This window comes from Leptodactylus fuscus, chromosome 5, assembly GCF_031893055.1.
Source record: "Leptodactylus fuscus isolate aLepFus1 chromosome 5, aLepFus1.hap2, whole genome shotgun sequence".
NCBI lineage: Eukaryota > Metazoa > Chordata > Amphibia > Anura > Leptodactylidae > Leptodactylus > Leptodactylus fuscus.
Window position 1 is genome coordinate 115,467,508 of NC_134269.1, and position 27,537 is coordinate 115,495,044.

Genomic DNA, 27,537 nt, shown 5'->3' on the forward strand with positions numbered 1-27,537 from the left:
AATGTTACCTACCCCTGAAACGAGCATTTTTCCCCCATAGAGTATAATAAGATTCGATATTCAATTCGAGTAGTCGAATATTAAGGGGCTACTCTAAACAAATATCGAATATCGAGTATTTAACTACTCGCTCATCTCTAATTATATCGCAATATCACAGATATATGGCAAAATTTCTTATATTCAACTGTACTATTCACTTATGACAAGTGGCTTTATAAATGGAATAACTCTAATCATATTTCACCCATAAAGTTCTTGCCGAAGATTTTAAGCATGCTGTTGTTTAAATGATTCTTTAATCCAGCCCTGTTACAGTAGTAAATAAATAGAGGCAAACATTTTATCACAAATATTTTTCTCAACAATTGTTCATTGGACATCACTGAAAGTTGCAAGCAGGGCATAAATAACCACAGGAATTGCGCGGGGTGAACAATGCACAATCTGAAGCAGCTGATTCTTTTTTTTATTTCAATGGTTAATCACTGAACAGTAACATGACCAGATGCTGGATTGCTACTTTCAGGCTGGAGCTTGCCATATAATCTGTATTTTTTTCTCTTTCGATCTCTTGTTTACAAGTTGTTACATAGCTGCTTTCCAACATGGACAGAAAAAAGTTATTTTACAGTTGGCTTATTTAAAAATAAACTATAATAAACTAAAAATGTTACTTATTCACAGAAAATTACTACGGCACTCCAAAGCCTCCAGCTGAACCTGCTCCACTCTTATTAAATGCAACAGACCATATTTTTCCTGGTGGCATTCCAAGAGTTGAGGGGAAACGAAAGCGCAATAAATCTGTAAGCAACATGGAAAAAACTGGGATTGAACCTCCAGAAGAAGAGGAAGAGGAGAGACCTGTCATCAATGGAAACGGAGTAGCAGTAACACCAGGTCAGTACAATTACTATATATGTTTTAGACTTTCCCTGGACAGTTTTTTAAAGCCAATCCGAATATCTATGACATTGTGGTAGGAGGGAAAGATAGAGGTAAATTTGTTGTATTTTGACTAAATGAATATACTATTCCCTTTAGAGTAAGTCCACACAGCAGAAAATAAGGAGGAATTCCTCTTCATCTTCCGCTGCTGTTTTCCTGGACACGCTCTAGCTGAGAGGGGATGCCATTGCAGGGCAGATGAATGAGCCTATTCTGCAGGAAGTCTCAAGCTGCGGAATCAGTGGCTGAATTTGCCGAGGCATCTTTGGCAAGATCTAGCAGGATACTAATTTTTTTTGTGTGTGTCCTGCTGCAATCTCTGCCTCCCATTGAAAACAATGGGAGACAGAATTTGGGCGGAATCTGTCCCCAGATCTGCAGTAAATTCCTCCATGTGAACTTACATTTACAAGTTACAAGCAGAAAATTGGAGTACAGTCCATAGAAAAGTCTGTAATGAATGATTGGCAAAATCTGCATGTGTTTACATGTAGATTTGTTATGGATTTTGTTGCTGACATACTTGGAATTTTATTATATGCAATACAAAGGGTACAATCCGCAGTGATAGTCTGCAACAGAAATTTATATTAATTTAAAATTTGCACCACAGATCAATTTCCATATAAATTATGCATAGATTTTTTTTTCATATGATCCACTGATATGATATGATATGATACACTGCTAGTGTATTTGTTGCTGGGTTTTTTTTGTCCGCAATTGAACGACATAAACTAAGCAGTGTATATGTTCTGTGTGGACAGGACATTACTAGTACAAAGGCATAATTGCACACAGTAAAATTTGCAGCAAATTCAATCAATCTACATTGGGTTGCATCTATTTTATTGTTGTCCTAAAAAAATGTAATACATTTTCGATGGAGTTTTTAATGCTTTAATGAAAAGTTGTACAATTTTCCATTATTTTCCATATCAATTCCTCATGGTTTTCTAGATTTCTGTTTGCTCACATTCATTCTGCTTACTTCCTGTAGTGAAAATAAATCTGCCCATAGTCATGTGATGGACAAAGCTCGTTAAGACAGGTGTCTAATTACTAAGCACATGACCATGGACTGTGTATTACATGGCCACGGACTGATTTCTATCCACTGAAAGTAAGCAGAATGAATGATGGAAACCATATCTAGAAAAACGTGAGGAATCCAGTTTGCTGAAACTGTATAACTTTTGTAGTTCAGCTCTGTACAACCTTTATGTTACATGAAAGCACATAAGACCCTTGCTGTAGGAAGTATAACACTGTCAGACAGTGTGCAAAGTTAAATCAACCTAAAATAACCAATATCTTTTATAATAGTCTTTTAATTTATATGAATGTTGTACATTCACTGTGAAATAGATTTCACTGCATTTGCATAAAATAAAATATCTATAACTATTTGCAGATATGTAGACGGCTCTCAAATATTTTGTCATAGTGAATCTTTCCTGTTTATCTTTTTAACATTGGTGAAATAGTTTGACTGAAGCAGGACATTTGCACGTTGAAATGCCTAGAAAAGACCTGGAGTTCCAAGGTGATAAATATGTATTTTCATATCTTATGTAGAGTCAAGTGAACATGAAGACAAGAGTACAGATGCCTCAGGTGAGATTTCATCCCAGCCTTATTCTGCTCCATTGTACTGCCAGCCAGATGAGTCAAAGGAGAGCATGGATCTGAAGAAACAGCTGAAGCCTGAAGACAATGATGAACTGGGGTCCTTGCCTGATAACTGGGAGATGGCATACACAGAAAAGGGGGAAGTCTATTTTATTGAGTAAGTTTATAATGTTTTTCTTTTGTTCCAAGGCTATAAGTATTTGCCGCTGATTCATATTTTTCACCCTCAGACCTCTATTGCTGGAGCCACATGAGCCGCACATGCTACATAATTTCTGTCAGGGAAATTCTGTAGTATGTTTCTGTTTGCAAACTGTTGGTCCACATTTGCGTCATAAAAACTGAAAACTGCAGCAATAAATACCATGCTGTGGGTCTAAAATCCACTCTGCAGGTCACTCTGCTGCAGGTTTTAGTCGCAGCTACTGGATGCGATTTATTTAACCCTTATGCTGCTATTATAGTTTACAACACGTTGGCCACCGGCATCTATCCAGCTTCTAACCGGCTGCCATTACTGCGTATGTGGTCCGGGCTTGTATCAACGATTAGCTGAAATCAGAATTAAAATCTAGGGGTGTTCAATAGTAGCAAAGGTGAACTTGTCATTTTCATTCTACTACAGTCTGTAAGTTAACAAAAAGAGACAAAGAATGTATGCTACCACATATTTACAAGATCACACTGCACACAAGGTTTGGTTGAATAGGTGGATATGGATCACCAACAGGGATGTGTGATGTTACCTGCACAATCACCCATTCCAAATTGATGCAGCAAAACTAAAAGAATATTTAGAGAAGCTCATGAGCTTCAAAAGGTATTTAGCAACTTTGGGGCTACAAAAAGATAAACTGGAGAGACATACACATATGGTGCCATACATTCTCTGATAATTATTTTAATGAATGGATTCATATTGCAGCTTGGAGGCTACCAGAGTCTGTGCAGTTACCCAGTAAAACTCATTTCAACCTACCCCTATTGCTCTGATCATCTACCAGTACTTTCTACTTTGACCTTCCGCCACTATTTCATGTCACCCTCAGTTTTCCTAGTCGATGAATTCTTTGCAGAAACCTTGTATGAAGGCCTTATGTAGCCGAAGGACTTGTTTCTCTAGTAATTTTCACATTGCTAATCTTGTAATACTGCTGGCCTTTGTATGAAATAATATAATTCTATGTGGCTTTAAAAAAGACTTTTCTTTGGCCAGCTTTAGTTGATTCATTGCAGTGTTGAACCTTGTCTTTGACGTGTGACAAATAACCAGTATTAGTTACTCATTCTAGCTGTCATCACGGCTGAAAATATGTTATAGGGGATTCTGCAATGTAAAAGATTATTTTAATATATGCAAATACATCATTTAAATGTATCAAACTATGGAAACAAAAATTACTTTTTTGTATCTACTTTTTACAACTGTAACAGAGAGTTTGGGACTTTGCAATAGTCTGGCAGAAATGTTAGTGCTATAGCATATAACCATGTATGTTAACTGAGTGCTTACAGTTATATAACATTGGAGGAGTTAGGCTCCAACTAATATTAATATTCTTCTCTTGAGCTGACATGGCTTTCATTGCCCATTGTTCTTGTGTTTGGCTTCTTATTTAAAAAAACAAAACAAAAAAAACAATAAACTTCCCTAATTCTTATCCCTGCTGAACTTAAACAAGGTGATGTTGAGTTTCATGCCTTTGACCTTTCTTCATTCTCTTTATGGCTTGGTTCTCCAGATCTATGCAGCATATTCAACATATGATCTAGATAAGACTGTATACTGCACTGCGATCTCTCTCCTAGTACCTTCCTGCTTCTAGCGATACAGCCAAACATTCTACTTTCTTTTCCACCTGCCCATACGGTTGACTCTTTTTGAAGCTGTCTGATATCATGATGCCTAGATCGTTCTCTTCTGAAGTCCTGGCTAACACAACTCTCCCCAAGTGTGTTATTTCATAGTTGGAAACATTGAACTGCAGTTTCCATTATTTTGACCATTGTAATTTATAGGGAACGAGCAGCTCAGATGTATTTGAATTGAAGAGACAAATTAATATGGTGTTAGTAAGGCTTCTTCTGGGTATTCTCAATCTCCAGAACATTCCAATGGAAGATTTTCTTGTCAATACAGAGAATTTTGACATGACAGTTGAACGAGACAACGCATTCAACTCCTATGTCTGAAATTCTATAACATGCTGCCTGCAGACTGGGACTGTACATGCCATGTTCCTTTTAACAATCTATGTACAAAAAAAAATATTAAACCTTCCCACTAGGGCATTTTTTTTTTTCCTGATTTTCGTTCTGTACCTTCCAAAAGTCACAACTCTGATCACGATCATTGCTACTGGATCTCTGCTGGATAATACAGCAGAGAACCAGCGGCTATGGTGACCTCTCAGCTACTAATGGCTGTCATGTTCAAAAATCCAACATCCACCGCAATCAAATAATTTGTAAATCTTTCTAAGGTATATACGATAGTTAATATGTCATGGTGTTTTACACTTAGCAGAATTTTGACACAGCATGCGCTGTAATCCATAATTCATGTAAACATCAATAGCATTTTCTTTTCATGGTAGAATTATAGATAGTAGATAATAGATAATTTTCTCTGTTGATTTCCCATTAGACTTACAAAGTGGCTAGGAAATTTTATGCATTGAATTCAGAAAGGACAAATGTTTGCTCACTAAATAAATCATAGTTGGTTCTTCTGGAGAAAGTGCAGATGGAGATAAAAGGATAAAATCAACTAGTCAAGCTGGGAGAAGCTTATTGTGAATGGATTTGTAGTCTTCTACTGGGAATAAAAATAACAGTACATAAGAAGTCTTTGTGTTGTCTCAAGAACATTGCCTGTAACCGATTTATATGTATGCAATACATCACTTCAGCACTTGGGGGCAGTAGACTGTGTATGTGATATTTATTTATTTATTTTCATTTTTATCAAAGCATTTAGAAACTTTAACTTGTCAGAAAAGTTCTCCTATGGTTTTAGCAGAACAAACTTATTCTTCACTCCAATAGAAGACTACCGTTTCGCAACAAGGCTTCAAAGGGAGCCTATTATTCATTAGAATAGGTATTTAGTAAATGCTTATGCCATTGCTGTAGCCATACACTTTCCTCTTGGATGTAGCATATTAAAAAAATAAATAAATAAATAAAACTTGGTTGGTTTAGAGCAGTAGAAAGCTAGGTACATTTATATAGTTCTAAATTTCCTGGGTTTTATTTCTAGATTATTGTCACAATTTGGCATAATGTAGAATTCTGCACTTCTCTGGTTACACTGTAAAGAAGTGTTGCTTATATAACTCAATAAGAACATTCAGCTTTATGTAAAGATTCCTAGTTTTGTAGCGCCATACGGATCATGCTGATCCTACCCTTCACACATCGCAATTGCAAAGTAGAGAAATAATAATCCAGCAACATGAGGATCTGAGTGAGCTTGTTAAGTATGTTGTTTGTGATGCAGTAAATGACAGATTCCTGCACATCTGGTATTCCTAGCAGGCTTGCTGTTTCTAAAGTACGCATTTCCATAGCAGTACTTAATGCCGTCTCATTATGGGCTTGCCTTCATTCCTTGTACTGTGCCGCAGGCATTCTGTGACACTGACCCACCTTTACTGTGTAAGAGCAAGGAAGCAATATCGTCAATGCCGTACTGAGGTTTTTTATGACCATGCACGAAGATAGCAAAGCTGAATCTGTCGTCTGTGTTACTTATGTGTGACATGGTATAATACCATGTTGAAGCCCTATTGAAAATTACAGATAACACATTGTGACTAGAACCACCGCTAAAAATGGTACAGAGGAGGCGTCTCATTCACACCAAACACTGTGCCTAAGAGGGCCTGAAGGTAACTGAAATAAATATGACACCAGTAGTACTGGTGTCCAAGACCTTTGTTTCACCTCTGATCCTGACCTCAAAAGGAGCTGTGCAATGGAAACTAAATAAAATATTTATTTATTTAAGCAACACTTGTACACTTGTGTTCTGGTGTAACTGGTTAACCTTCTAGTTACTGACTGCACGCCTTTATATACCGTCACTAAAGGGTCTAATTCCAATGCATACACCTTTTTTAAAAGCAAATGTTCTGGAGTCCGACACAAGTGTTTCATTCTGAATTTGAAGCTCTCAAAGAGGACCTTTCATGTTCTCGGACACATGCGGTTTTATATAACGCTAGAAAGCCAACAGTGCGCTGAATTCAGCGCACTGTCTGCTTTCCCATTATGTGCCCCAGGAGAAGAAATATCAGTGCAATTACCGAAAGCTCTTCACTGCCAGAAGGGTGTTCCTGACAGTCTAGCTAAGAACGCCCCTCCTGACAGTACTGTCCGTAGCGCTATACTATGAGGGGCGTTCCTTAACGCCCAGCCATGATGCTGAGTGGTGAGGAACGTCCCTCCTCCTCCTGACAGTACTCGTCCATAGACTAGCACTGGGGGGGCATTCTTCACCACTCAGCATCATGGCCCCCTTGCAGTATAGTGCTACAGACAGTACTGTCATGAGGGGCATTCCCAGCTAGACTGTCAGGAATGCCCTTCTGACAGTGAAGAGCTATCGGTATTTGCACCAATATCTCTTCCCCTGGTGCATATAAAGGGAAAGTCGACAGAGTGCTGAATACAGTGCACTATTGGCTTTCTAGCGGTATATAAAACTGCATATGCCCGAGGTCATAAACCATCTTCTTTAAATGCACAGGATCAGCGATTTTCTGTTCCTGGGCATTAACTGTTTAGATGCCACGATCAATAGCAACCCCAGCTTTTAAATGGTTTCAGAGGGTGGGGCTGCCTTTGTCCAGCTGCGTCCAGCCTTTGTCCAGCAAAAGCAGTGCACCCAGACTGAAAACCTGCTTCCAGTGCCCCCACTGGTCCATTTACAAGAGACTTCAAAGTTGTTTTTCTCCAACTCTACAAAAGTGACAGCCACCTACATGATGCAGGTATGTTGTTTATCACTGTAATATGCTGTGTATTGCTCTATATACACACATATACACTCACCGGCCACTTTATTAGGTACACCTGTCCAACTGCTCGTTAACACTTAATTTCTAATCAGCCAATCACATGGCGGCAACTCAGTGCATTTAGGCATGTAGACATGGTCAAGACAATCTCCTGCAGTTCAAACCGAGCATCAGTATGGGGAAGAAAGGTGATTTGAGTGCCTTTGAACGTGGCATGGTTGTTGGTGCCAGAAGGGCTGGTCTGAGTATTTCAGAAACTGCTGATCTACTGGGATTTTCATGCACAACCATCTCTAGGGTTTACAGAGAATGGTCCGAAAAAGAAAAAACATCCAGTGAGCGGCAGTTCTGTGGGCGGAAATGCGTTGTTGATGCCAGAGGTCAGAGGAGAATGGCCAGACTGGTTCGAGCTGATAGAAAGGCAACAGTGACTCAAATAGCCACCCGTTACAACCAAGGTAGCCAGAAGAGCATCTCTGAACGCACAGTACGTCGAACTTTGAGGCAGATGGGCTACAGCAGCAGAAGACCACACCGGGTGCCACTCCTTTCAGCTAAGAACAGGAAACTGAGGCTACAAATTGCACAAGCTCATCGAAATTGGACAATTGAAGATTGGAAAAACGTTGCCTGGTCTGATGAGTCTCGATTTCTGCTGCGACATTTGGATGGTAGGGTCAGAATTTGGCGTCAACAACATGAAAGCATGGATCCATCCTGCCTTGTATCAACGGTTCAGGCTGGTGGTGGTGGTGTCATGGTGTGGGGAATATTTTCTTGGCACTCTTTGGGCCCCTTGGTACCAATTGAGCATCGTTGCAACGCCAAAGCCTACCTGAGTATTGCTGCTGACCATGTTCATCCCTTTATGACCACAATGTACCCAACATCTGATGGCTACTTTCAGCAGGATAATGCGCCATGTCATAAAGCTGGAATCATCTCAGACTGGTTTCTTGAACATGACAATGAGTTCACTGTACTCGAATGGCCTCCACAGTCACCAGATCTCAATCCAATAGAGCATCTTTCGGATGTGGTGGAACGGGAGATTCGCATCATGGATGTGCAGCCGACAAATCTGCGGCAACTGTGTGATGCCATCATGTCAATATGGACCAAAATCTCTGAGGAATGCTTCCAGCACCTTGTTGAATCTATGCCACGAAGAATTGAGGCAGTTCTGAAGGCAAAAGGGGGTCCAACCCGTTACTAGCATGGTGTACCTAATAAAGTGGCCGGTGAGTGTATGTATATATATATATATATATATATATATATATATATATATATACTGTATATATTATGTTTAGAGTTCCTGCATGCGACCAGGATTCTTCTGTCTACTCCAGGGAGGATTTGGAACACCGCAGGGCTGCATGCTATTAGACTAGACATCCCTCAGGAAATTTGGAAGAAACCGAGAAAAGGTTGCAGCACTAGGACTAGGAGGAGATGCTATAGACCAGGGGTGCCCAATACGTCGATCACGATCTACCAGTCGATCGCGAAGGACGTGTGGATCGATCGTGAGATCGGTATCTGCTTTCTGACAGCGTAGGCTGAGAATCATCTCCGGACACTGGCAGGTCGGGGCCTTGCACTCGATCGCAGTCAGGGCTGCGGCGGCCCCTCCTGCCAGTGTCCTGAGATGATTCTCAGCCTGCGCTGTCAGAAAGCAGACTCCGGAGAGCTGTCTCCTGCCTCATCTTCCTCTTAGTTGGTGACAGCTGTATGGGTGGGGTGGGGTGGGATGGGTGATTTGGGGTATAACAGTCCGTGGGGGGTCTCATCTTCCTCTTAGTTGGTGACAGCTGTATGGGTGGGGTGGGGTGGGTGATTTGGGGTATAACAGTCCGTGGGGGGTCTCATCTTCCTCTTAGTTGGTGACAGCTGTATGGGTGGGGTGGGTGATTTGGGGTATAACAGTCCGTGGGGTCTCATCTTCCTCTTGTTTGGTGACAGCTGGACACATATTGGGCAGCGATTTCCACAGTGGACTCCTTCTTCCAGTAGGATGTAGAGTTTCCTCTTCTCGTCTGCAGATGTGAAGGCTGGGATGTGGGCAGAGAGTCTTTGTAAGTAGACGGCTCTCACAGCTGAGTATTTGGTGCAGTGTAGCAGGAAGTGTGTCTCGTCTTCTAGGGCCCCCTGGTCACACTGCTGGCACAGTCTGTTCTCCCGTGGCTTGTACGTCTGCCTGTGTCGCCCCGTCTCCATCTCCAGGTTGTGGGCACTCAGTCTGTACCGGCTCAGGGTCTGTCTGTGTTTGGGGTAACGTATTCTCTCCAGGTAGGTGGCCATGGTGTAGTCCCTTTGCAATGACTGGTACACGGTGAGTTTCGTGGAGTTATTTATTGCGCTTCTCCATTCCTCGATGTACCGCTCTTTGTCTCTCTCAATGACTCCTTTTATTTGAGCCTTGTTCAGGGCATGTTGAGGGTTTTGGCTTGGCAAATGGCTGATGCTTAGTTGGGGGGTATCGGGTTTGCTCAGGGCTCTGTGGCTCATCCAGGCTTGGTGGTGGTAAGAGCTAGGGCTGCTGCCCTGTATGTGTGTCCAGAACGATAGTGCCCTCTTCTGCATGGTGAGCCATAGGAGGAGTCTGCCTAGCTCTGCCCGGCATCCCATGTTGGAGGTGCTGCGGTGGACATGGAGGAGGTACTTGCAGAACTCCAGGTGGAAGGTCTCTGTTGGGCTGGAATCCCACTTTGACTGGTCTGGGTAGGTGGCTGGGCCCCAAACCTCACTGCCATAGAGAAGTATCGGAGTGATGACTGTGTCAAATATCTTCAGCCAGACCCTCACCGGTGGTTTGAGGTGGTACAGCCGTCTTCTGATGGCGTAGAAGGTTCTGCAGGCTTTTCCTTTCAGGGCATCTATTGCTGATTTGAAGCTTCCTTATTGGCTGAGCTCTTGCCCAAGGTAGGTGTAGCTGTTGGTTTTCTCTGGTGTGGAGCCGTTCAGTGTGAATTGTGGGGTGGGGGCTTTGTTGTGGCCCTTCTTCTGAAATAACATGATTTTGGTCTTCTTCTGGTTAATGGGTAGACCCCATGTGGTGCTGAATTTTTCCAGCACTGACATGCTTTCTTGGAGGTCTTTCTCGGTGGGAGACAGGAGTAGGAGGTCTTCGGCGTATAGCAGGAACTTCACCTTACGGTCGTTCAGGGTTAGGCTTGAGGTTGGTGAGGCCTCCAGGGCTGTAGCCAGTTCATTGATGTACATGTTGAAGAACGTTGGGCTCAGGCTACAGATTTGTCTGACCCCTCGGGCCTGTTGGAAGTATGCTGTCCTTTTCCCATTCACTTTCACACTGCACTGGTTTCCGGTGTAGGAGCTCTTGATGACGTCATACGTTCTTCCTCCTATTCCACTCTCTAGGAGTTTCAGGAACAGACCTGGTGCCATACTGAATCAGACGACTTCTTAAAGTCTATAAAGCAGGCGAATATCTTGCCTCTTCTGGAGTTGTGGACGTGGGTCTTGATGAGGTTGTGCAGGGTGTAGATATGGCCGGTGGTGCGGTGCTTTGGCATGAACCCTGCTTGGCTCTTGCTGAGGACCACGTGTTGTGTGAGGATTCTGTTATTGATGATGCTGTTGAACAGTTTCCCCAGCGTACTGCTGACGCAGATCCCTCTGTAGTTGTTGGTATTTGGTGATTATCTGTTGCTGTTCTGGGGTTAGGTCTTCTTCTGGGATGTTTTTGTAGAGATCTCTGAAGTAGTTGAGCCAGATGTTGCCATTTTGCATGTGGAGGGAGTTTTTCTTGGGCTTTGTGTCCATATGGTGCCAGGTCTCCCAGAATGAGCTGTCTCCATACAGAGAACTGAAAGATCCTTAAGTTCTTATCTTATCTTATCTTATCTATGAAGACACAGCTGTCTTGGATCCAACTACATTCCACTTTTTGTTAATTGGGTATTGTTATTTAGGCATTTATAAGGCCTCATGATTTTGACATATTATGGAAAAGTTATATTTAATTGTATGATACATTATTAGTACATTATTAGTAGACCTGTGTGTGATCACATGACCATGGACTGTAAGTCACATGACCATGGTCGGAGTTTCATCCACTAGAAGTAACAGAATGAATGACAGCAAGCCAAAATCTAGAAAACCGTGAGGAATTGATACAGAAAGTATATTGGAAAATTGTATATCTTTTTATTGTACATTTGTTTGTCAATATTGGTCTGAAAGTGCCCAACCCCTTTAAGATGGACAAACTCATTTATCAGTCTTAGGCTGAAGCCCCGTGTTGCGGAAAAAGCAGCTTTTTTTTTTTTTGTTGTGCTTTTTGAGCCAAAGCCAGGAGTGGATCGATCAGAAGAGAGATGTATAAGAGCTTCCTTTTATATTTTCCATTTCATTTGTTGCCATTCCTGGTTTTGGCTTGAAAAAAACACAACAAAATCTGCAACAAAAAAGCTGCATTTCCGCAACATCGGACCTTAGCCTTAGGCTTCATTCACTTTTACTTTCTCTTTTTAAACATCTGTTTAGCAAATCCTTTTGATATAAAGTGTGTGTTTAGTTGGGTTTTTTTTTTTTTTACAAAAAACTGATTTGTTTTGATTTTTTTTTTTTTTTTGGACAGGCTGAAAAGTTTGGTAAACAACGTTTTTGTGTCTATCCAAAAAGAATGTCCTGAAACCATTTTTTTTGTTTGTTTTTAACATTAATCTTTTTGCTAATTTTTTGCATCTGTTAAATGGATTTCTTAAACAGATGTAAAAATGTCTTCTGAATGGAGCCTTACATGTGTGGCTATTACCATAAATGCAGATGACTCCTCTTAAATGTGTATGACTGATATTCTTGATAAGTGATCAAGAGTAACAATAGTAAAAATCAACTTCTGCGATTAAAGGGGTTGTCCAGGCAAAAATGGACAACCCATTTAAGTTTTACATAGGCTGGGGGCAGTGAAAAAATGTCATACTCGCCTTACCACGGTGCTATGGTCTCTCCCTGCACAGGTCCAGTCTTCTTGGGCCCGTGCTGATGTGTGGCAGAAGTTTTTACAGCCACATGTCACCACTGAAGCCAAACAGCAGCCTAAGTGAAGGACATGTGATGTTACTACATGTGACATCATGGGTCTTTTGCTGAGGCCGCTGATTGGCCTCAGTAGTTACTTGACCACTAATACCAATCAGCAGCATCACTGGAAGGAATCCGTGACGTCACAGCCAGTGAACAGCTTCATTTTGAGAAGACACTGGAGCAGAAGAACCGGAAAGCGCAGGGGACATGATTTTTATTTTATTTTTTTTTTAATTCTATTCACTTTCCCAGGTTGTCCAGTCATTTAAAAAAATAAAATGCCTGGACAACCTATTTTAAGAAGCTCAGTGAATAAAATAATGTTTCTTCATTAAGGAGAATCAAACCAGAATATTTAAAATTTGCTTACCTCTTAAGTCTAACATCCAGTGAACCATTTTGTAACGCGTATGGAGCCTAAAAGTGACAATACATCTGCCATGTTACATCTGTCATTCACATTTCCTCCTGATATTGATTTTGAGTTTGTCTACTTCGTCCTCATTTTTTGGATTTTGTTTTACTGAGAAAAGAAACCTGGATGTTTGCTGTTTCTTGTGTGTGATAGAGAGACTGATGCGCAATAATATGTTTAGCCTCCCGCATTGTGATGCTAAATAATATAGTAACCTATAGTGCTTACTTTTAATTTTGAAGTCGGCGGTCCAGCTGTGAATGCGAATTTCATTAGATTATGAAAATCACTAATAATAGCCAATAAAAATTGTTCAAGTACATTATTAGGTCACTTTAGATATAATGCTTTCAGCGTGAAAATTGTGTGTTCCTTGTTAAGTCTTTGAACAAAGAACCGTCTTCCTGTAAGATTTAAAGATAGACTGTAAGGGTGTTGTTAATCATGTATAATATATGTATAAACACCTGGCATCCCACACTTTCTTTAAGACTCTGTCCAATGCCTAACAAATACTGTTGAAGAAATACTAAGTAACAATGACAGAAACATGTAGGATATTTTCAGTGGAGGGGCTTAGTGGCATAGTGTATTATAGTTTCTATCTGGCTAGTTGAGCCCATACAGTTAGGTCCATTAATATTTGGACAGTTACATAATATTCATGATCTGGGCTCTACATGCCATCATATTGGATTTGAAATAAAACAACTGAGATGCAATAGAAGTCTATACTTTCAGGATTAATGCAAGGAGTCGAACAAAAAAATATCCTATGAAACATTTAGGCAGAAAGTATATCCCTGTACACTTCAGAATTCAACCAGCTGCTTATGCCTTCTGTTACATCATCAATGAACACCAGTGACCCAGTGCTATTAGTAGCCATGCATGACAATGCCACCACACAGTCTCCACCATATTTTTCAGAGTATGAAGTGTGCATTGGATCATGAGCTGTTCCGCGCCTTCTCCATACTTTCTTCTATCCATCATTCTGGGACAGATTGATCTTAGTTTCATCTGTCCAAAGAATGATGTTCCAGAACTAGGCTGGCTTCCGTAGATGTTTTTTGATGAAGTCTAATATGGCCTTTCTATTTTTGAGGCTGGTTAATAGTTTGCATCTTGTGTTGAACCCTCTATATTTGCTTTCATGAAGTCTTTGCTTTATGGTAGACTTGACTACTGACACACCTACTTTCTGGAGGGTATTCTTCACTTGGGCAGATGTTGTAAAGGTCAATCTATATGAATATACCGAAGAAATCATAAACAAAACATAATTGAAAAATATTAATATTTTATTAACAAACTTTAAGCACTAAAAACTAATGATAAAATCACAATTCATGATAGAGGTCCCATCCAAAACCTGGCACAAAATTAGAAACAATACATAAATATCATGATCACAGCATAACAGAATATCATATAATGTATATAATTACTCACAGAATTTAATGATATTCAAATAATTACTATAGTGCCATACTTATAATAGATAGCAGTAAATGGCCTCTTAAAATGTAAAGGGTTTATTCTTTACCACGGAAAGGGTTCTGCGATTATCCGCTACTGTTGTCTTCCATGGATATCAGGTCTTTTCCAAGCTCACCAGCGTGCTCATTTTTTACCACGAGTGGCCAAAATAACAATATGGCACATTATAACATTTCTTATTTTTTCAGCCTTATGTTGATCAGTTTCACTTCCACTAAAAACTCCTTTGACCGCATGTTGTTGGTTCACAGCAACAGCTTCCAAATGCAAATGCCAGACCTGGAATCAACTTCAGACTTTAATTGATTATGAATTAATAAAGAAATAGCCCCTGTAGCCCATTAAATGGCTTTTGAGATAATTGGCCAATTACCTTTAGTCCCTTGAAAAAGCGGCAGCAACATATTACAGAGCTTAAATTTCTAAACCCTTCCTCCAATAAAGATGCGGACACCCTCAGTCTGTACATTAAGTCTACATTGATTATATAATTGTAACTTGAATTTTTTGGTAAACAGCCAAAATGCCAAAACTTGTCACTGTCCAATGACCTAACTGTACTGTATATCTTCTGAATAAAGCAAGACCACTTGCTGAGTGATGGCACAGGGTTAAATTTGATTCTAGGTAGTCCAGCTATGAATGGCTTAGGGCTTGCTCACCTATAACTCACCTGCACTTAAATATCAAAAAGTTACCAAGTGATTTTACAAAAAAACACAAGAGAGAGCACCGCGCGGCACCTTTTACATTACCCTTTTAAAGTGATTCCACAAAGTATTATTCAACATATAATCACCTTTAAGCGCTGTGAAATGATCACAGCACTCAAATATCACTTCATAGACAAAATGGCTAGTAGCTGGCAGATCTTAACTGTGAAAGCACATATACATGGTACTATACAGAAAAGGACCTATCCAACCAACTTCTACAGAAGTATCAAATGGATAAAAGGATCCGCGTTTACCAACCATAGTTCTTGTTTCATTCGTTTATTAAAGCCTCACACACAACGCGTTTCGAGACCGGAAGCTGGTTTCTTCTTTAGGTGTACAAAGGACAGTATTGCATAGATACTGAGAGCACAGTGTGCTCTCAGTTATCTAAGTATGTATTAGAGAGAAGACAAATATGAAATTGACTGATATGAGCTAGATATACAGCAGTGATGGCGAACCTATGGCACGCGTGCCAGAGAGGGCACGCAGAGCCCCCTCTGCTGGCACGCGTGCTGTCGCCCTGATCGCTCACTAACAGCGAATCCGATGCAGGATTCCCTGTTAGTGAGCGATCGCTGCCTTCAGCTGGTTGTGCAAATGCGCATCCAACTGAAAGCTGTCAGTGTAGCTCAGTGTAGGCCACGCGTACTACGCGGCCTACACTGACTACAGAGTGTGACCTCTGAACAAGCGCGGGCGTGATGACGTAAGTCATCAGCGCGCGCAGTGAACAGAAGAGAGAACACCCGGCAGCTCTTCAGGTAACTATATTGTGTTTGTTTGCACTGTCAGGGGAGGGGGGCAACGGTGGACATTTCATGTTGTGTAGGAGGGGGCTACTGTAGACTTTCATGCTGTGTGGGTAGGGGGCTACTGTGGACCATTTTATGCTGTATGGGAGGGGGCTACTGTGGACCTTTCATGTTGTGTGGGAGGGGGCTACTGTAGACTTTCATGCTGTGCGGGTAGGGGGCTACTGTGGACCATTTTATGCTGTATGGGAGGGGGCTACTGTGGACCTTTCATGTTGTGTGGGAGGGGGCTACTGTGGACCATTTTATGCTGTGTGGGAGGGAGCTACTGTGGATCTTTCATGCTCTGTGGGAGGGGGCTACTGTGGACCAGTTCATGTTGTGTGGGAGGGGGCTACTGTGGACCAGTTCATGTTGTGTGGGAGGGGGCTACTGTGGACCAGTTCATGCTGTGTGGGAGGGGGCTACTGTGGACCAGTTCATGCTGTGTGGGAGGGGGCTACTGTGGACCAGTTCATGCTGTGTGGGAGGGGGCTACTGTGGAGTATACAGGTATAATCCTGTGTGGGGGCCACTGTGGGCCAGATTGTACTGTGTGGGGGGCCACTGAGGGGCAGATTGTACTGTGTGGGGTCCCCTCACTATGTTTATCACACAGTATTTGTTTTATAGCAGACGTGAAATTAGTACAGGATGTAATAACATTGCACGGTAAACTATAAAACAGATCCTGTGCGATGTAAATAGTGAAAATTAATTGTTTAAAAGTACAGAATGCAGAGACCTTTACCTTTCAGTACAATATCTGTAAAGCCCCAGTCACATGACTGTAATTTGTGGGTCCGCAATTGTGGACCCACAGAGTTTTAAGGTTAAATTGCCGTGTTGGCACTCCGTGATAATTTATTTGGTTTTGGGTTGCAGTTTAGGCACTCGGTCTCAAAAAGGTTCGCCATCACTGATATACAGTATAGTATGGATACATATAAGCTAGGAAGATGGATGTGAGCTACATTCATGATGTGTAGATTTACAATGATGTGGTTTAATCACTTTTCATATACTAGTTCATTATAAGGGAAATGCATTAAGAGACTTTGGGCTCAGTGCTGACTAGACAAAAGTGTATTCATCACACTACATTATGTGCAAAAGAAGATAATTCTATGTGGGGCTCACATCAAACATATGTCTAATTTTAAACTGCAGATTGTGAAACCATGTAACGTAAAGAATTGTACAGTAATGATTACTCTCAATGAGGGCTAGATTTTCATCCGTGTTGCCCTAATGTAGTAATAATGCTGTGTTATGTATGGCTGAGCTAGGTAGTAAGTTTTACATTTAACCTGACATTGCTCCCTGTTGTGCCATTATATAATAAGATCAGAGGGCACTGCTGATGCAAAATACCGAACTATCAGCTGTGAGCATGAGATCTCACTACCTACCAAAGGAACTACCACGTTATCGTAATAGTGCATATGTCCCCCACCTCTGCAAAAAAAACGTTTCTGCCTGTTATATCTACATGCTGTGACCCCTCCTTGTGTCCTCCAACCACAGTCAGGCTGTATTATCAACATCACATCACACAGAGAACTAAATGATCCTGTAAGGTGTCTTTGTTTCTTTCTTTTTAGTTGCTATGATTCCTAGGATTTCTCCATCTGCCATGAGCTTGTATGTGTTTCTCTCTTGTTATATACTACTGTACTATCCATGATACTGTATCACTGAAATTTCCCCATTGTGGGACTATTAAAAGATTATCTTATCTTTGCTATGGCTGCTTACTGAGCCAAATTTGTGTTATTCAATAATTATACAACACTTTACCTAAACTGCTTTAAGAAGTGGATTCTCATGAATGCTACAATATGCTATTCATCACATGAAAAATTAAAAGAAAAACTTTATTCCTGAAAGGTAGGTAAGGTGTAAATAGTCTATATTCCACATTTAGGCAAGTTCGAAAGATTGTCCCATTACGTCAGTCCTATGTACATATGACCTATTAGCAAATGTTGATGGAAGAGAGTAAGGTCTCCTTGCTTAGTACCCTGTTCTATTAGTTAAGCATTTGCATGGACACCAACAGATCCTCTTTTAGAGATGGGGTTGTCCAGATGACAGCCTGAATGTAGTGGAATCCAAACCTTAGTCCCTCTAGGTAGACCTTGTTCAATTACTTTCTATTTTTGAGCCCTGATGAGTAATGAAGGACTTTATAGGTATTCAGTTATTGCACTGGAATAGTGTGTGGGTGGATTAATCAAAATCCACACTGGTGGAGGATGTATTTAATTCATGACTAGGCCTATGTCTCATAATTAATTAGTTGAATTCTCTGATTGCCTGTGTGCCTCAGCTAAAAAAAAAAAAAAATCTACTCCAGCTTGTTGTTGGCATAGATTTCTGCCACAAGAGTAATGTAAATTATGATGATGAATTTGGTACAACGTACAGTTCTTCCTCTTATCTTTTCTGTGCTAGATACATCTGCAGAAGAGAGATGGGGTTCACTGCAGGGAAACTCTAGGTTGCTACCTCTAGTGGTAGCTGATTCAAGTGGGTCAAGATACATAGCACTAAAGATAAAAGCAAGTACAAGTCAAGGCAGGCATAGTTTGTGTGTACCTGTATAGAGGCACGCAAAGGTCAAGGCAGGTAGCACATATACAGAGTTGGTTGAATGGACAGTAGTTAGGATATGAATATACAGAAGCAGACAACCCCTTGAAGCTAAATCACGTACATGTATGTGAGCTGAGCCCAGTCCAAACACAGTGGATGCCGGCTGTAAAATACAGCTTTTAATACTCTAGATGCCATGGTTAAATGCCGTCGTGGCATCTAAGTGTGCAGGCGCCATGGACGCCATCATCTTTAACCAATCACTGCCCTCTGGAACATTATCAGAGAACGGTGATCAGTTGCTATGACAGCTGGAAGCCTATTGAAGGTTCCCAAGCTTGTCATTAGTATAGTTCTTTTACATGCTACTATAGGTAGTGTTTAATAGAAGTCAATGAATTTTACTATACACTGCAGTACATTTCTATTACAGTGTATATTATTAGTGATCAGACCCTTAGGGTTCAAGGTTCCTATAGGGACTGAAAATAATATATATATATATACATATATATATATATATATATATATATATATATATATATAATATATATATATAGTAAACCGATGGCTGGTCAGGTAATGGAGGGGGTGTACATCTCATCCAGACTACTAAGGGGAGTGAGATGAGAATACTCCAGATAGAACATCTCTCAGCAGATAACTATTGTCTGCTGAGGGTTATTTCAGAGTTCCGGTTACTGGGCTGGATTTTTAGGAATGGCAGGTAGGTTGGTAGTGGGACCTGTTATTTCACCCTCCTCCAGTCCACACTTTGGGGATGTTCCGGCAGCGACTCAGCTGTTGAGAGTCTCCGTCAAGGAGGCTTAAGAAGTCAGCTCCAGCAGCAGACTGTGGCAGAGCTTGCCATGATCGCACTGACTCACAAAATACAGGTGACATGTCATTTTTACCACATGTGAATGAAGTGGCATAACGATGGTGGTTGCAGGGAGTTAGACTGGGTACAGGGTCCATGGCTAGCTGCAACAGTCTGGTTTCCCGATGACACTACACATATTGTTAATGGAAAAGGGCCGGGGATGTCGCTGAGCCCCTTTCCAATAGATACCAGCCCCAGGGAGGTGACTAAAAATAATAATAATGTGTCTAGGGATACAGTCGGGGTCCCAGGAATGTGAAGTTAGGGTCCCAAACCATATTGTAAATAGAATAGATGAACTTCACGCTGAATTCAATTCAGCGTAAAAATAATAATAATAAGTAATACTGTGAGGGGGTCACTATGGAGCATATAATACTGTGTGGGGGCCACTGTGGAGCATATTATATTGTCCCAGTATTGTTTACATACTGGGTGCTGCGCTGCTACTCACCATATTCTTGATAACTGCAGTTGTGGGTACTTAAGCTGTATCCCTTTCGAGTATCTGAGATTTCACTGCAACACCTGTAACCGTCACTATCAAGAATTCGCTCTAAGAAGGGGGTAGGGCATCCCAGACAAAAGTTTGCACCAGGGCCCACGAGACTTTAGTTAAGCCACTGTGTATCAAAGCTGATATATTTAGCCTTGGTACATCAGTGTTTGTCTATTCCATCTGTGAGGAACTAGTACTAGTCTATGGACGAATACAGTCAGGGGGCATTGCTCAGAGCTTATCAGAGAATGGTGATCAGTTGCCATGACAGCTGGAAGCCTATTGAAGGCTCCCAGGCTTGTCATTACTTGGCGGCAAGGAATGCCCCCTCTGACAGTACAGGGCTATAGATGAGTACTATCAGGGGGTGGGTGCTCCTCACAGCCCAGCTAGACTGTCAGGAATGCCCTTCTGACAGTGGGCAGAGATTGGTGGCGGCACCGATATCGCCATCCCAGGGCACCTAACAGAGTATATTCCCTGGGCTTTCTAGCAGTAAATAAAACCTCATGTGTTAGTGGACATGAAAGGTCCTCCTTAAAAAATAAATTAATAAATAACTCTTTAGAAATTGATGGTAGGAACACTCCTCAAAAAAGTTGGGGAGAGCTAAGAAAGGGCTGGAAAAGGTATGAAAAACTTGTCAAGATCAAAAGAGTATGTTAGAGAAGCAGAATCTCTAAAACAATTTTGTACAATTTGAATGTTCCTCAATGTAAAATTGCAAAGAGCTTTATTATCCTATCATCTACAGTACATACTGTAATATTATCAAAAGATTCAGAGAATCTGGAGAGAGAATCTACATGCACAAGAAACAAGGCCAACTGTTATTATTGGATGCGTGTGATCTATGAGCCCTAAGTTGGCACGGCAATAAAACCAGATATGAATTGGTAATGCAAATCATAGCTTGGGCTCAGTAATACTTCTAGAAATCATTGCCTGTGAACACAGTTCATCGTGTAAACTACAAATGCAAGTTAAACCTAAATCTAAAACATTTGGCTCATTATGAAACCCAAAACTGTTGAGTAGCTAGAATCCTACATCAGACAAGAATAGGACAACATTCCTCTCCCAAAACTCTAGCAATTGGTCTCCTCACCTTCCAGATGTTTACAGACGGTTGTGAAAAGAAGCGATGCTACACAGTGGTAGACGTAGCCAAGGTTGGACTGGGGTGTCTAGGGCCCACCAATATCACCCCTGCAGATGTAGCTGTACCGAGACAGAGCGGCTAAAGGTAATAACTTATCAGGAGCCAAGCAGCTCACCCGATAGACAGTTTAGACTACCTAAACCCACTGCTGCATCCTGTATGACAAGTGAAAAGCATGGCTCCTAGAATTGTTATCATTACCTTTAGCCACGCTGTCCTGGAAAAGCTGATATACAGACTCCCACAGATGTAATATTGATGGTCTATACTAAGAACAGTCCATCAATATTAAAAAGATGGATAAATCCTTTAAAGCTGTTGCCCAAGAATTGGAGCAACCCATGTGGTAAGCAGGAGATGTAAAATAAAAAAATAAAAAGCATAATCACCTCTCCCCAGCACTATATTGTATGCCTCCAGTGGTCCATTCAGTCTCAAGCTGGCACCTTCTTGCTGGCAGTCCTGCACCTCATGTGACCATTTCCAAAAGTGAGGCACTGCCATGAGACCGAACAGACACAGGTGGGGGACAACAGGGTGCTGGGGACAAATGAGTAGGCTTTTTTTTTTTTACATTTGCCTGGCGGCCAGTGGTGGCTCCAGTTTATGGGCAACTTCTTTAACCCCTTCCCAACATCTGCCGTAACAGTACGGCGCTACCAGGAAGGACTTCCTGCATGGTGCGCACACAGAACCTGTGTGCGCACCATGCCCTGCGAGTGTCAGCCGTAACATACGACTGACAATGCCCTGTAACACCCGCGGTCGGAACCGGGTCCTATCGAGGGTGTTAACCCCTGAGATGCCGGCGGTCAAACTCAGGGGTTTCAGTATATTATGGTGCCGATCGGCACCCCCCACGACAGTTTCAGGGGGTGCCGGTGTTGGTAATGGGCAGCCCGGGGTCTGATCAGTGACCCTGGGTCTGCCCCATGTCGTCCCCTCCACGTACCTTGTTGATCCTGCCAAAAAAGAAGCTGTCAGCCCCGTGCGTCTACACAGGCTGACAGCTTCCTCTACACTGCAATACACGTGTAACACGTGTATTGCAGCGTACATCTAGTGAAGCAGAGATCAGCAGATCACTGCTTCAATCCCCCATGGGGACAGGAAAAAAAAAAGTTATAAAAAAGTTTAAATAAATTTAAAATAAATTAGAAATAAATAAAGCCCCAAAAATCCCTTTTCCCCATATAAAAAGTTTTATTATGTAAAATAAAGAAAAATAGAAAAAACATTACATATTTGGTATCACCGCGTCCGTAATAACCTGGACAATAAAATTAAAGCATAATTTAACCCGAACGGCGAACATCATAAAAAAAAAAAGTAGAAAATCGCACAAAATAATGATTATTCACTACCTTTCCCTTACAAAATGTTCAATAAAAAGTAATCAAATGGTCAGATGAAAAACAAAATGGTACCAATAAAAAGCAGAGGTCATCCTGCAAAAAATAAGCTCTCAACCAGCTCTGTCTACCGAAAAATAAAAATGTTATGCCTTTCAGAAGATGGCGATGCAAAAATAATTGATTTTTTTTCCCTATATTGAATTTTATTCTGCACAAATAGCAACGCATTAAAAAATAATATAAATGAGGTATTGCCGTAACCGTACCAACCCGCAGAATAAAGTTAACATGTTACTTATGCTGTACTGTGCATGGGAAAAAAAATAAATGCTAAAAAGCAATGCCAGAATTGATGTTTCCTTTTACATCCCACCCAGAAAGAGTTAATAAAATGTAGTCAATAAGTTACAGGCACCCCAAAATGGTGGCATTGAAAAGTACATCTAATACCGCAAACACCAAGTCATCATATGGCCACATTGCCAGAAAATAAAAATAAAAATCTAGCTTGTACAATGTGAAGACAAAAACCCCAAAAGTTGCCAAATCATTAGGACATAAGTGGCTGTGACTAAAAGGAAATGTATAAGCTGTGCGAGCGTTTTCAGGGGACACCCCATATTTAGAGCTTATGAGAGAGAAGACACCAGCGCTGATCCCACAGAATGCCCCTCTTCCCCATCCGTGTCATAGGAGCTAGTGGGAAAATAGAATGGGATTTGGTGTACCCAATTTACTCCGCACAGCTTACATATTCACTTTGGGGTTACTAATGCTCACTACATCACTTGATAAATTCTTTGAGGGGTGCGGTTTTCAAAATGGGGTCACTTTCTAGAGGTTTCCACTGTTTTGACACCTCAAGGGCTTTGTAAATGTGACATGGTGCCTGAAACTGATCACAGCCAGATCTGCCCTCTAAAAGCTCCTTGGCGCGCCTTCCCTTCTGCGTCTCGCTGTGCGTCCATATATTAGTTTACACCCACAAGTTGTGTACTATGGTAGTTGGGAGAACTTGCATAACAAATTGTGGGATGCGTTTTCTCCTTTAACCCCTTGTGAATGTGCAAATTCTAGGGCTAAACGAAAATATTAGTAAAATAAAATCTAATTTGAAAATTTCACCTCCATTTTGTATTAATTCCTGTTAAACACTTATAGGGTTAAAATACTAGGTATATGTTGTTTTGGCTTATTTAAGGTGTGCAGTTTTGAAAATGGGGTGATTTATGGGGGGTTTTAATACAAGGGTCTTTCAAAACCCCTTCATAACTGTATTAGTCCCTTAAAAAATGAGTTTTGGAAATTTCTTGAAAATTTTGAATATTGTTGTTTCACTTGTAAACCTTATAATGTCCGTAAAAAAATAAAAGAGTGACTAAAGTTTGACATAAAGCAGAGATCTGGGACATGAGATTTATGATATAATTTTGGCGGTCTGACTATCTGTAGGCAACGCACATCATTTCAAACTTCATAAAATGCATATTTTTCAAAATTTCCACCAAATTTCCTATTTTCATAATTAAACACAAAACATATCAACCAAAATTTACTACTAACATGAATTATAATGTGTTTCGAAAAACAATCTCAAAATCACTTTGGTAAGTTAAAGCATTCCAAAGTTATTGCCACATAAAGTGACACATGTCAGTTTTGAAAAATCGAGCTTGGTCAGGAAGTCAAAAAGTGCCATCGGCGGGAAGGGGTTAAAGGAGTTGTCTGGGCCAAATTTGTTTCTGGTTACTTCACTGGTCCCCCCATATAGTGGCATCTATATTGTGGGGGGACATTAAACTTTGTTGGGCATATTAAAGAGGTTGTCCAGGGTTAATTATTTTTATCAACTATGCTCAGGATAGGCTATAAATACCTGATTGGTAGGGAGCTGACAAACAGCCCCATCAGCTGTATGGAGCCACTTACTGTGTCTGTTCTGTACAGAACAGAGGGCCAGAAGCCGAAATCTAAATCCACTGTATAGTAGCCCAATCCCTTCACTGCAGTTCAGCTCTCACTGACTTCAGTAAGGTGCCCAGCTAATATACAGTGAACAGAGCTTTCTGCTTCTGGCCCCGTATTGTGTACAGGTTGTCCTGATACTCCCAGTTCGTCTGCTCTCCCTCAAGCGGACTCCCTGAACAAAATACCAAATGTAGATGTGAACCAGGCCTTAGACTGGTTTTGCTTTTAACCCCTTCCCGCCAACGGCATTTTTTGATTTTCGTTTTTTGTTTCCGAACCCCATAACCTTTTTATTTCTCCGCTCTCAGAGCCATATGAGGTCTTAATGTTTGTGGGACAAATTGTTCTTCATGATGCCGCCATTAATTATTCTGTACAATGTACTGGGAAGCTGGAAAAAATTCAGAATGGGGTGGATTTGAAGAAAAAGTGCATTTGTGTGATTTTCTTATGGGCTTCGTTTTTACGGCATTCACTGTGCAGCCAAAATGATATGTCACCTGTATTCTGTGTTTCGGTACGATTCTGGGGATAGCTAGTTTATATGATTTTATTAACATTTTAATAAAACCCCACAACTGTAACAAAAATTTTTTTTTCGAAAAGTCACCATTTTCTGACACCCGTAACTTTTTTATACTTCCGTGCATGAGGATGCATAGGGCGTCTTTTTTGCAGGACCGGGTGTACTTTCTAGTTATACCATTTTGGGGAACTGGTATTGCTTTGATCACTTTTAATTCAAATTTTTATCATAGGCAAAACAATGAAAAAACGGCAGTTTGGCACTTTTGACTTTTTTTTTACCACTACGGCGTTTACCGCATGGGAAAAATATTTTTATAGATTTGTAGAGTGGCATTTTTTGGACACAGGGATACCTAAAATGTATATATTTCACAGTATTTACATACTTTATATATGTTCTAGGGAAAGGGGGGTGATTTTTAATTTTTATTTTTTTTTCTATATTTTTTTTTTACATTTTTTTTCTTTGTGCATGTATTAGACCCCCTAGGGGTCTTGAAACCCATAGGATCTGATCACTAATGCAATGCATTACAATGCTAATGGATTGCAATGCATTGCAAAATACCGGGGTTTCTATTGCAGACTACATAGAGTAGCCTGCAATAGAAGCCAGTGAATGACAGGCCGGGGAGGTTCCCCGCTGTCATGGCAATGTGATCCCGGACCCGGGAAAATAGCGGCGCCCATGTGCCACCTAGAAAATGGCGCCTCAGTCAGCTTTGAGGCGCCGAAGGGGTTAGCACTGGGTGTCTACTGCGTAAAACACCTAGTACCAGCGCCACACCTCCCATGAGGCGACCTGAAGCGACTGCTTCAGGCGGCGCTATGCCAGGGCCCCAGGGAGGGCGGCATTTTTACTTACCTAAGCCAGTGCAGGACAAGCTGTCCTGGACTGGCTTAGCACCGAGCGGTGGATTGGGGAGGCCACTGGAGCAGCGCTGCTCCAGCAGCCTCCCCTCATGCTCAGGCAGAGAGCAGGTCATCTCCGTGCCTGCTCTCTGCCTGCGAAGACCGCTAAGCCACGCCCCCTTCGCTTAGCCCGGCCCCTCCGCTCTGTCACACCCCCTCCTCCCGGGGGGGGGGGCGGCTTTCTGTCGTTCGCCTCGGGCGGCGAAAGGGGAAGGTTCACCCCTGCCTAGTACTAGTACAGCGGATGTTGGGAAGGGGTTAAAAAGTTGTGGTGTTTTTAATTAAATAAACAAGTATTTAGAAATTTGTAGAATGTATAACTTATATTTTAGGGTTTGGTTATTTTCTATTGCACTACCTCCTGGAGACCTCACTTTGTATAACTGCACAATAGCCATTCTCATTTCAAACTGTTTGGCACTTTAATAAATGTAAAGATATAACTTGTCATTTCATTTTTATTAGCAATCTGTGTGGGCACATGTTGTGAAAATAAATGATCTACTATGGCTCTGATTTGGTTTTGGCCATTAGGTACTAAATCAGTTTATCCAAAAAATAATGCCCACCTGGTTTTCTAAATACACTTTATGTATAAAGGTTCGGTAGACAACTGTGTGAAGCACTGCAGTGCTGCAATCTCCAGTAAATAGTTGTTCTGGTGTTCTTTATAATCTTCATTCAGACTCATACAATCTATTGTAAAATTATAATTATGGTTTGAGAGTATATTTAGTATGAGATGTGTTTTCTTGGAGATCAGGTATTGAGTGTTAGTCCTACTAATATTATAAATGTGAAAGTTTTGTATGTTTGTATGTTTGTTCCTCAATCACACAAAGACGGCTGAACGGATTTGGATGAAATTTGGCACATAGTTTGTAACCTCGATTAATACATAGGCCACTTTTTATCCCGGTAAATGACATGGCTTCACGACTGTTATGAATTTATGTTCACATACTATATTAAACTGCTCCTAGCAGCAGGCTGATAAAGCCAGGTCTGTTATCTCTCTATGTAAACACTCAGCTAACCCTTAGTCCATTATGTATATGCATTTTCATATTATCTGATCTGCTCCAGGCAGTGCTGACACGCTGACATGGGAAAACACCTTTAAACCAAATTGGCAGTTTGCCAATTTTAAACATGTCGGGAAAAAGAAAATCTAATTTGTCGTAAACAACAAGAGCTATGATGGTAGCGAGAAGTCAACAGAATTCTCAAGCGCAGCTGAGGGGGATCATTGACGTCAACACCATGCTCATTATATGGCTTCCCAGCAAGCTGCTGAGATGCCGGAACAATCACAAGCACAATGCAAGGAACGAGTTCAGCGGCAGGTCAGCTTGACAGCTGTCGAAACGCCGGAGCAGACGGATCATCAACGCCAACAACACGCTCTCTATATGGCATCCCAGAGAGCTACTGAGCTGACGGAACAATAACAGGCACAGCGTGAGGAACAAGTTCAGCAGCAGGACGGCTTGAGAGCTGCTGAAATGCAGATTAGGCAAAGCATTGATGGCATGAATT

The 27,537-nt window shown here is 41.2% G+C and overlaps 1 protein-coding gene across 7 annotated transcripts in view; it reads left to right on the top strand.

Annotated features, from left to right (window-relative positions):
• MAGI2 (membrane associated guanylate kinase, WW and PDZ domain containing 2) overlaps positions 1-27,537 on the top strand; it is a 674,896-nt gene that overhangs the window by 398,445 nt on the left and 248,914 nt on the right. For all 7 annotated transcript variants that reach the window (XM_075274083.1, XM_075274085.1, XM_075274084.1 and 4 more), the window contains 2 exons: positions 688-903; positions 2,530-2,740. In XM_075274083.1, coding sequence (XP_075130184.1) covers positions 688-903; positions 2,530-2,740 — 427 coding nt within the window. The remainder of the gene's footprint in view (positions 1-687; positions 904-2,529; positions 2,741-27,537) is intronic.